The following is an 11,458-nucleotide window of genomic DNA, read 5'->3' on the forward strand; positions in this document are numbered from 1 at the left end:
TTCCAGTTTGAAGTTTCCCGAGCTGCAGCGGCTTTTATCTTTAATGCATTCTACGTGCACTCTGCCCACTTTTCAAAGGACACACATACGACGAGGGAGGGGCATACGTTTCTGCTCAGTATTTATTGAATGAAAAGTTAAGCCCATTCACTTGGCACTGATTTTAAATTGAGATTTATAGCTTAGCAGGGCGTGGATTGAAAGAAATCTATAAGTTAATATTATCGTTTGCGTGCCTCAAAGAAAACACGACACCCTCATAGACTACATTTATTCGTAGCAAGGCTTAACAACCATAAAATGATATAAATTATTCTTAAATTATGCTATATAAGCATCCATACATCACAAAATTCCACAAAGTATACTCTTTATAAATAAACTAAAAGATTAGCTTTTAAAACATTCATACATATGTACATTCATAATTTATATACACAATACGACCGAAGCGTTATCAGAAAAAAAAACATGTGTTTTAACTTATAAATCATTACTCATACATTAATGCTCGAGATGCATTAGATTTGACAAATTAAGCTTTGTAGAAACTAAACAAAGTTGTACAGATCGGTAAATTTCAGGAAATGTAAAAGTTATAAATAAAACCGCCGACAGATGGAGCTCGTGTGCAATTCACTCCGCTTATCTCCAGTGTATAGCTCATTCTTTTTTTAACATTTAAATGGAAGCTTTGGCTGAGCTAAGTATCAGTACTGCTCAAGAGTTCATCGTGAGAGTTTCAATTTATACCACCGGAATGGCAAAAATTCTTTTGATTTCAGTTTGCTTCTTTTTCGCCTCTACAGAGGCTTTAAGTTTACCAAGCCACAATTGCTCGGACTATTTCACATACGGCATAGATGCCAACGGGAGTTACATTGGCATTTTTACTGCCGATGAAGCAGGCGTTCAAAAATTGAACTTTTCTGCTAGGTTTATATTCCATGGCGCTAAAAATGTGAGTAAGGACCAAAAGATTGAACGTTACTGGTGCTACGAAGTCCTGTTTCTCCTTGCAGCAAGTCAGTCCTATTAATCCTTACCCAACCACCACGGATGCTATTCGTAACATTGAAAATGGATATCGTGGTCAGGCGTTTGTTCAATTCACTAATAGTACCAGTGAGCTGCCTACACTGTTTGCGTTTGTCTTTAATGGGAAGGTTTTGTGTAGATCCTCGATTGGTGAGTAATTGTAGTTCTCAAATAAGGTTTTTGGAAACAGTTAATTTATTTACTACTTTCCCTTTTCCAGACACTTTTCGTATGCCTTATAGCACAATGGGAACCAAAATAACAATAAAAACTTTCCAGCCTATACGAAAACTTAAAGACACTCGGCCAATAATGCACCCAATCTTTCCCCAAATTGAGCCCAAAATAATCGTATAATGCAGAAATAATATATATAACACGATTAACAAATACAAATCAATATATATGATTAATGGAATCACCTCTTCTTAATCATATGTGTTAAATGGAAAATACACAGAAGATAAAAGAAATTGGTTTCTACCAGAGCGAGTAAGACTCGTTTTAATTCCGAATCGTCTTCAACTTGGAAAATAAATATTAACCAGATGTCAATATACTATTTAGTATGCAATTATTTAGGTTGGGCTTGCAACCATTTATTTTTTCAAAATTATAATAAAAACTAAATTCCGTTTTCGTACTCAAATAAGCATGATAAGTACTTACCTTTCGTCCCAAAGCTGAAGGCAGTCAGCCAAGAGAAGAGGGCCGAAATCCGTTGGCCAAAAAAGAAATGTAGACGAACCGCAAAGGAGTGGAGCCAGCGAAGAAACACCGAGAAGGCCACTAGGAAACCACCTACTTTGTATCAACAGATAAAAGTAAAGTTTTTCAACATCATTTACTCAGGGCCAGAATCGTAGCACTCCTGCAGACTGACTTAGTTTCAGGCTCGGCAGGTGAATCCGAAACGAAATACATAAAAGTGTCTTCTGTTTTTTTTTTTTTTTTGTGCAAGGAAGGCGGGCTCGATTGCGGTTTAAAAGTGTGGTAGTACGAGGTAGTACAACCTGTTGTCGGAGTTCAACTGGCAGCGCAAACTTTTTTAATACGTTACGAAATCTTCGCACACCGCAGCCACTTTTTTGGCCACCGAACTTACTTCACTTCGGGCTCCATTAAGGTAACGAAAACTTTACTTTCGACTGCTGTCTAACGGTAATGCTGGAGCATAAGCCATGATTGAGAGGTGCAGACATATACTCCCCTTTTTCGTGGAAGGTGTATAAATATTTTGACCGCAGGGTCGCCATCTTTCCTTTACTTCCTCATTTAACTTCCACCCTGCGGTTGTTATTGTTATTGCGCCCGATATTAGCAGGACATTATTGAAATTATTTACCTTTCCACCCCGCTCAGCAATTTCCTCCATCCTCACTCCATAGCTCCTGTTTTGGAAAACCCCCAACTGCCGGCGAAAAAGTTGCATAAATTGTTTTGTTATTAATCCCGGGCTGGGCCATTGAGCGCTGAAACGACTGACAGGTGTTTAAATTTCAAAACTTTTAATGGCAGCGCCAGCCACAGCCATGATTATTATTATTATAATTATAATGGGAAACAATAAGTTTTGATTGGATGGTTATTCAAATAACTTAGGGAGCGGAAATCAATGGGAAATTAAGCTACAATGAGCCGACAATGTGGCACAAAACACTTTATAAAGAGAGGGTAGCTGGATTTAAGTAAATTAATTTATATTTAATTGACTCGCTAAAACAATAAATATATTTTCCAGTTGCATTATCCAATTAACATATAACACATATTAATATACATGCAACTAAATTTGCTGTGTTAACTTATCTAAACAATTATCGAACAATTAATTTAAAGATTTAATTTTCTCCTAAAGTAACACACTAAAATCCTTATTTTTTTCGCGAAGTTTAACACATAAGAAAATATAAAAAAATAAGCTCGCAAACACCAAGTTTCTTGAAGGCGAGCAATTAAAAATTTTCGTTTGTCTCCTGGCTTCCCACTATCAACTTTCAATGGACTCCTTAAGCTGCCCCTATCAACGCCTGGCACATTGTCAATTTGTCAAGTTCTCAGTGTCTTGTCCACACATTCTCGCTTTCTCGGGCTCTATGCCATTCTCAAGTCCATTCCCACACCCATTCCCATACCCATTGTGATGCCCCTGCCCATTCGCCGTCTCATAATCGCACTCATCTGGGGTCGAGTGGGAGTCAACTATCAGCCATCGAGTTAGAGTCGGCAAGGAAGCCTCGGTCACTTTCCACAAAGACCGGGAACATATTGTAGCACGATTTTTAAAATAAAATTAACTTGAATTTGCTCTCTGCGCCGGCGGAGTGAGAGAAAGAATGTCCTGTCCCCTTTGGCATGATGTCCTTGGCTGTCACACAATCACCCGCAGACAGGAGCACAATGTGGAGAAAAGTTCTCCTTCGGCGCAGGAGGCGAAAGTGCAAAAAGCCAAGTCAGTAAGTAGCAAAGAATTTTCAACACAAGAAAAGCCACGTATATGTTTTCCTTTGTATGGGGAAAAGGCGCCGCAATAGACAGTCTGGTGGGTGAAAAAAAAATGTGCCACAATTGCAACATAACTTTGCAGCTTATTATTTTTTATTGCAGCTAATAAGCTTGACTTGCCAGTTAATGGCGCATTTCCGTTTCCGTTCAGCGACACAAAGTCACAGCCACACACATACACGTGCACATTTATAGGGGAAAACCTGTCGCAAAGTTTATAATGAAAATATTTTCAGCTTAGCAACGACCAAAGAAAGTCCGGAAAACGGCAAATGGCAACTTGTTGTTGTTGTTGAAAAGTCTCGCAAAACTGTCAAAAGCAAAAACCCCTTGACACACCCTAATACACATTCGCTTAAAAACATTTTACTTTTTGTCTTACCATTCTTGAGCTTATTAAAGTTACATTTTTCCGACACTTTTCATTTATTTTATTTGTCCATATTTCCTTATTGAAACTTTCCATGGACTGGACAATGGCTTTCCTTCCGACCACACCGCCCTTACAGGCTTATCCCGGCAAAATGGCCTCATTTGCTTAGACTGAAAAGGACATGGAGACCAGTCAACCATTCTATTGTTGTCTTAGTGCCTGCTCATTGCAGGCATTTTGCCATTTTCTGGCTGCAAATGTATTTTGTAGCTCATTTGTGTGTTTGCCCGGAAGTTGTAACTGTGCTCAGGATACGATGAGTGCCCCGATTTCACACGAGAGCGGCAGGACCCACAACATTCGTGCCGGACATTCACGGGCAAGGTGCAAACATTGTATGTGGCCTGGATGTTTTAATGTTTCTGCTTTTGGGACAATTACTTTTGGCCTGGATATTTAATTGACCGCTATTTGCCGAAAGCATAACTTGGATAATCCGTTTTACTGCCTTTACTAAGCGTTTGGCCATGAAACAACAATGTTTGTTGTAGGGAATATTAAATTATACAAACCTCTATCATTGGTATTTACCTCTAAAAAGGAGAACTGCATGTGACGAAACACAGTTCTAATTTAATTTTCATTTAAACTTTGGTCCTTATTTTGACAATTCCTTAAAATATGAACATACCTAACTAAACTAAGAGGCAGGCTGAATTCAACTAAATTGCTTTCTTCTTGGAATAAATTATTTTTATATACAAGAGCAAAACTTCCGGGGAATTTCAATTAAAAAAATCCAGTGATAAGAGAATTACTCTGATAACAACAATAATTCTAAGAAAAACAATTTGAAAAGCTACGCAAATATATTGTTTCGCAGTTTTAGTCTTAACTACCGCCTCAGGCAGGGTATCTTATATCCTAACCCACAATAACTTAAATTTATTTCTGTTATTTGATTAAGATCCATTTTAACACATCAGTAAAGAAAATATTGATTTTGCAACAACTTTTCACGCAATCGACAAAATGTCAGACGAAATGCCGCAAACTTTTGTTACCTTCTTATTATATATTTTTGTTTTCTTCGGTTTATTTTTATTTTTTTGAATATTTTTTTATGTTACGAGTACAATAAACATCAATATGTTGGTATCAGCGGACATGAGGCATCTGCTCCTTGGCGTCCATAAACCAAGGGCGACAAACAAAGCGAAAGCCGAGCTGACAAAAGTTTGCGCAAAAATCATAAAGTGCAGGCAAAAGTTTTTGGCCAAAAGCGGGCAACACTCGCAAAGTCGTAAACCAGAAAAGCGGAGGGCGAGTGCCAGCTATTCCGGGGATCCCAAGAAATCGACCAACATCAATTCGAAAATGGCGCAAAAGTAGCAGCGATTTGTTTGCCTGCTGTAGCCATGGCCATTGTGGCCATCAAGCATCCTCGCTGCTGCATTTGGCCAGCTGCATTTGGCCAGTTTTTGCCCACTTTGCATTTTATCTTTATTTGCATTGCGGCTAACCAGCGACAAGCATTCTTGTGGCCGGACATGTCGAGTGGTTTTTGTTTTGAAGAAAACTTTCTTTCTTTCTTTCTGTGTTTTCTTTTCTTTTCTTTTCATTTCGCTCTGTCGTTTTTCCTGGATATCTGCCAGCGCAGTGCGAGTGTCAAAGATTCCTCGCATTCGGAAAAGCCCCACCAACAGAGTGTTTGTTATAAATTAAAGCTGCGGTCGTGGATGCAGGGGCATGAACCTTTATCAGAGGCACAGATTTGTGGCCCATAACTTGTGGGGCTCGCACGCACATGGAAATGTATGTTTACGCTTAGAAATGTGTTTTATATTTCAATTGAGGAATTTCATAAATTGTTATCTCTTTAAAATTGGCTTTTAATTGGTCGGCTGGGGCCAGTGTGCAATTGTGCTGTTTAATTATTCGGGACTATTAAGTGAAAGATTAATGAGCCTGGGGTTTTTGCGGTGCCATAATATAGCTGTTGGGTATTATTAACGGCCTGCAGTTCAGTGAGCTTCATTTACACAGTAATTATGGCGCGCTCTTAATTGTTCGATTTGAAACTAAAGTTAATCCTTAACGATACATACCTATAGCTACTCGAAAACGAGCGAAACTTAACAGTGAATGGGCGATAAATTATTGGGAGTCAAAGCGTAAACTACGCATGGCAAAGTTTGGCCAACTTTAAGAATGCCGGGCCAGCAAGTCCTCGGAGTCCTGGTGATGGAACGCACAGGCAATAACAATTTATATGGCCCGGTCTGACATTTCAACATGGCCAGGACACGTACTGAAAGTTCGGAGCTGGCTCAGGTCGCTCCACGAGCTGTATCATTCAAAAAGGTGCTGCAACCTTGGTGCGGACAGGAGGGCATTTAGAAATTAATGATAATTGACACAATAAGCGACAAGTTGAGCCCGAGTCCAGGGAGCAAATCCAGGGTAGGGAACGGCACTTCTGCCCTTACCATCCCAGTCAGCCGCTGGGATAATATAATAGTCAATGACATTAGAAGCCAATAAATAAAAGCGAATGAAAACAAACAGCGTGCAGCCCAACAAACGTGCAGATGGATGCCCTTGGGTACATATGTACATATGCACTGGAAAAAACGAAATCTGTAATTATTTACTCATTATTATACACAATTATACAGACAAATTTGAAAAAACTGTTTTTCAAACTTTCTTCTTTGGAAACTGCAATGCGAAGTATTTCCGACTTAAGAATATTTTGAATATCTTTAGGAAAATATGAGATAAATCCCAAATCACTCAATTACTCAGACTCTCTTTAGCTGAAAGGAGGATATCTGATAATCAGAATCCTTCAGAATTCCTTCTTATGTATCTCAACTTTCAGCTGGCAATATAATTTAAGCATAACTGAGATAATTGCAATGTTTATGGATAAAAACTTAAGTAGGCTTGTATTTAATTTAGTATCATTGCTAGCGAGCATACAAAGCTTAATGTAAACAACATCAAGATGATGTTTCGAGAACGAAACCATGTTCGCCGAATTCTGGAGGCGTCAAACTCATTTAACGCCTAATTACTTTGGGGCCGAGACGCAATCGTGTGAGCAACCGCACACAAATTTCTATATCCTAATTAGGCGGAAAAACTACCCATCCTGCCCGGAAAAGCAACCCAAATCCCCTGCCTACTTATTGCGCTTTGGCAATCAAAGCCGCCAACAGAAACTATAAAATTTCAGAGCTCACGTCTGCCGCTCACTTTCGCATTTATGGAAATAATTAAAACTGATTTGCAGGTCGAAACAATCGTTGCCTCCCCCTCAATTAAGTTGCGTTCATCATGCACGACTCTGTCATTCAATTAACCATTGCACTGCCAATAAGTGAGTGGCACATAAAATGTGAGAAAATGCGAACGTGACCTAATAGCCGTGAGCTAGCTTGATGATTGTTATCCTTGGAAAAATCCGCAGGAGAGGAAAATTTCCCTACTGCAGCAATTACCAGCATCTGAATCTTTAGCTGTCTTAAAGAAATGTGAATGCTGTAAACAAACAAGGTATAAGTATTATACGTTACCAGGGGAACATAAGCCCCGTAGTTTTCCTCCAATAAAATCGGCTCGACATTGTGGCAGCTAGGATCCTGGAAAATAGAACTTTTATCCTTTTTGCTCATCCTGGGCAGCTGGCCTGCTTTTAAAGGCTTATGTGCTCATATTTTGCATGCTCGGAGCCCGGGGAAAAGGGTGGACAGAGAAGCCGGATGGATTTTGGAATTTGTGGCTAAGCATCGATTCGTTACCACTGGCCAATATTTCGGCTTTGTGCTGTGAAACAATGCGGCCTAGAAGTTTGGCAGGAGGTTTTGATTTTAGCGGGCAAAAGTCAAACGAATTCACTTCCGTATAAGTTTGGCCCGCCTCAACTCCGTTTCCTAGCTTCCATTACGATTCCCCTACTTTCTATTGTGCCTGTGCTTTCTGATGCGAACGAAACCGGAAATGAAAGTGCTGACAATTAAATTATGGCTATAAGATTGCGGCCAAATTTCGCCGCTCCTAGAAGGCTGTAGTTCCAGCTGCTTGCCAAATTTAAATTTGGTCAAAGTTGGCCTTTGATCGTTTCAAACGTCTAGCATTACTCGATCGAAATTTAAAAGTTATTGCAGCTCCCTTGGGAATGGGAAGAAATTTCCTTCGTCTGCCCAGTGTGAGTGGTAGAAGCTCGTTCGTATACTCCATAGTCGCCTGTTCAAATCTTCCCAAGCGACGGAGCATTGTGCTCAGTTTTGGCCACATTATGACCGAGGTGAGTAAGGCTTTTAGATTCTGAGGACTAAACATTATTATAAAATCCAAGCCTCGTTGTGATTAATTTAAAAAGTATCTATGTGTCAAATTATTCAAAGAAATATAAATAATTCATAATGTATATTACGTAGTGAAACAACTTATAGATGAAATGCTGTGCATAATTTGTATGTTAACCAATAATAATAATTAGCCAAAAATAAGAAAAGGCAGCTTACAATTTTGTATAAATATCTAAATAATACATAATTAATAATAAATAGGATTTTTATCTGCACTTCAATCTGGGGCAAAGGTTTTTACATTTTCTTACACGCCACCTATCGGTGGTTTACACATTACATTACTTTCTACACTTATGCGGCAAATGTTTTGTAAAATGGATTTTATGTGAAGCATTTAATCAAACCGTATTTGTGTTATAACTGAGTACACATTCGTAAAAATGTCCCTATTTATTTTTACAACCTGTACATATGATTTGAAAATATATTAATCACTATCATCCGAAGAAATCTCTTGAGCTTCCTCCCCTGGTCCCGCTTTATCCTCCTTATTCCCAAATTCCTCCTCATCGCTGTCTGAGTTTTCCATTGGGTTTGTTTTGAGGCGAGCTATGAGCTCTTTGGCGGGATTGAAAATACCATTTGTTTGCTGGGAACAGATGATGCAGCGCTGTGACTTTTTGTACTGAGCCAAGGCGCACTTTTCACAGAAATAGTGCTTGCACCTGGAAAGAAAATTAATATGTTGTTTATTTAGTAAATCCAGTTTAGAAATCGTTGTCATCTTCATACTTTGTTACCACGGGATTGACGAAACTCTGTCGGCAGATGTGGCACTTGAAAGGCAGTGTTTCTTCATCGGAGTGAATCTCATACTTGCCATCATCGCCATCGGAGTCTACATCACCCGTTCGCTGATTCTCGTGATCCATTTCCAATTGCCAGCCAGCTTTGTAATCACTGCGATCGTGCAGAAACTTACAGCTGTCGCCAAAGCCGCAGTATCCCGTTTCCTTGTAGTCCTTGCAGATATCCGGCTGGTAATCCCACCTGACCGTGGCTCTCAGATGGGCAGGAGCCCTAATTGGGCCACTTCGCACCATTCCGGAGCTGGCGTTCCCTGCCGCTGTATCCTGCTTCTTGTAGTACTGCGCATAGTTGTTGATTCCGCGGTAGATCTTATCGTCGGCCTTTCCCTCCAGCTCCTCGTTGATTTTCAATGCTCGCGCATGAATTGCCTGCGCATCTCGATCTAATTCTGTGTCCATTTCGTTAATCGATGTAGCTCCCTGGTCCTGGGGACCACTGGGCAGCGCCTCGCGCTTGGATTTGTACGCAATGCCCAATTTATCATCGTCTGAGGCGGATGATGAGCCGTCTTCGCCCGTTGCTCCCGCCTGTCTCTTTGCTTTGCTCATTGTCTTGGTGCTCTGGAAGTTGGGATTCGTGCGCTTTCGACGGTTCTCGGCTCGCACTAGAGCACTGGCTTTGCCTTTGGTCTCTTCCTCGCTGCTTTTTGCTGTAATATCAATAATATTTGCCTATTTACTTTATTGGCGGTAAAATTAAGTTCCTACCAGATTCATCACTGCTGGTTTCCTTTTTGCGACGAATTCCGGCTCCCTTCTTGAGGTTTCGCTTCTTGAAGCCAAAGGACGAGGTGCTAGCCGCTTCTTCCGACATTCTCCGGCCTTTTAATCGGTGTACTTATTTAGTAATTCACGTTAACAACAATTAACAATAGCAATTTCGCCAATTGGCGCTTCTTCTTTCCGGCTAGTGATGGTACCTGCGTAACAATCGTTATGCAGTCAGTATTTTTTGTATTAAACGGGCACATTAAAATTCAATGTTTACTTATTAGGAATACATTTCTTAGAATTGCAATTATTAAAAATGTAATACATCAAAAATATCTTTAATTTTTAATAGTTTTATATTAATATAAAGAATTCTACAAAATATATATTATGGGCTGTTGTCTAATCTTTTAATCATCGATACTATCGATATTTTCCAAGATATTCTGAAAGCTTCCCACTTTTGGCGCTCTGCACGCGGCCACACTGTTTTTTATCGTTTGTTATTTTTAGAACCTCAAAAAACAAGTGCGTTTTTTAAATTAATGTATTGCAGTTTTAGTTTACAAATTTTTTACTCCGTTTCACCCGCAGAACATGACGCTCGAACAGCTGTCCGCAAACAAGTGCTTCGAAGGCGAGCAACGCGTGTATCGCCACCGCTCCGACACCTTGAAGTGCGACATGACCTTTGGCGTCTTCCTGCCGCCGGCCGCTTTGGAGGGCAAACCGTGTCCGGTGCTGTTTTTCCTCAGCGGACTGACCTGCACGCATGAGAACTTCATCCAGAAGAGCGGCTTCCAGCAGCACGCCGCCCGCCACAACCTGATCGTCGTCAATCCGGACACTTCGCCCAGGGGCGTGGAAATCGCCGGCCAGGATGACGCATACGATTTTGGAAGCGGTGCTGGATTCTATGTGGATGCGAAGGAGGAGCCGTGGGCGAAGCACTACAAGATGTACAGCTATGTGACCCAGGAGCTCGTGGATGTGGTCAATGCCAATCTGCCCGTGGTTCCCGGTAGACGGGGTATATTCGGCCACAGTATGGGCGGCCACGGAGCCCTAATCAGCGCCCTCAAGAATCCCGGGCTGTACCAGTCGGTGTCCGCTTTTGCGCCGATTGCCAATCCCACCGAGTGCCCGTGGGGTAAGAAGGCCTTTGCCGGCTATCTGGGCTCCAATCCGGATGACTGGGCCCTGTGGGATGCCACGCATCTGGTGTCGCAGTACGAGAGCACACCGCAGGAGCTCTTCATCGACCAAGGTGCAGCAGACAACTTCTTGGCCGGCAAGCAGTTGCTGCCGGAGAACCTGCTGGCTGCCGCCGATGGCAACGACCACATCCAGACCATCTTCAAGCAGCGCGAGGGATACGATCACAGCTACTTCTACATCGCCACCTTCGTCGCCGAACACATCGCCTACCACGCCGCCCTGCTCACCGCTTGATGATATTCCGCTTGTACTTAATCGTTGGTTTCCGCCGAAACCCTAATTCAACGTAAATTTGCCAGTAAATAAACCAATTTCCACGGAGCTTCTAAAATGTATACTTACATTCTTGACTTTAAACTTTGAACTTGGACTTTGAAAAGCAAATATTGTACATTTTTGATTTCAGCTATTTCTTTTCACGAACA

At 41.0% G+C, this 11,458-nt stretch overlaps 3 protein-coding genes across 4 annotated transcripts; 2 read left to right on the plus strand and 1 right to left on the minus strand.

Annotated features, from left to right (window-relative positions):
• Window positions 1-682: 682 nt before the first annotated feature.
• Window positions 683-1,940, plus strand: LOC27206951. The gene is made up of 3 exons (XM_016182723.3): window positions 683-961; window positions 1,023-1,188; window positions 1,259-1,940. The coding sequence occupies exons 1-3, from the start codon at window positions 686-688 to the stop codon at window positions 1,393-1,395; spliced, it is 579 nt and encodes a 192-aa protein (XP_016033911.1). The 5' UTR covers window positions 683-685; the 3' UTR covers window positions 1,396-1,940.
• A 6,090-nt stretch (window positions 1,941-8,030) lies between these two features.
• On the plus strand, window positions 8,031-11,368 carry LOC6727373 (S-formylglutathione hydrolase). Of its 2 annotated transcripts, none has more exons than XM_002102722.4 (2): window positions 8,031-8,228; window positions 10,410-11,368. In XM_002102722.4, exons 1-2 carry the CDS (start codon window positions 8,100-8,102, stop codon window positions 11,265-11,267), a joined length of 987 nt encoding a protein of 328 aa, XP_002102758.1. In that variant the 5' UTR covers window positions 8,031-8,099; the 3' UTR covers window positions 11,268-11,368. The 2 variants fall into 2 exon arrangements, with proteins under 2 accessions (XP_002102758.1, XP_016033912.1); XM_016176374.3 differs by lacking the exon at window positions 8,031-8,228 and adding an exon at window positions 10,204-10,343.
• Window positions 8,383-10,038, minus strand: LOC6727374 (E3 ubiquitin-protein ligase RNF113A). The gene is made up of 3 exons (XM_002102723.4): window positions 9,813-10,038; window positions 9,028-9,754; window positions 8,383-8,960 (listed from the first exon to the last, which is right to left on the minus strand). Exons 1-3 carry the CDS (start codon window positions 9,916-9,918, stop codon window positions 8,723-8,725), a joined length of 1,071 nt encoding a protein of 356 aa, XP_002102759.1. The 5' UTR covers window positions 9,919-10,038; the 3' UTR covers window positions 8,383-8,722.
• Window positions 11,369-11,458: the final 90 nt, after the last annotated feature.

Source organism: Drosophila simulans, chromosome 3R (genome assembly GCF_016746395.2).
Source record: "Drosophila simulans strain w501 chromosome 3R, Prin_Dsim_3.1, whole genome shotgun sequence".
Taxonomy (NCBI): Eukaryota; Metazoa; Arthropoda; class Insecta; order Diptera; family Drosophilidae; genus Drosophila; species Drosophila simulans.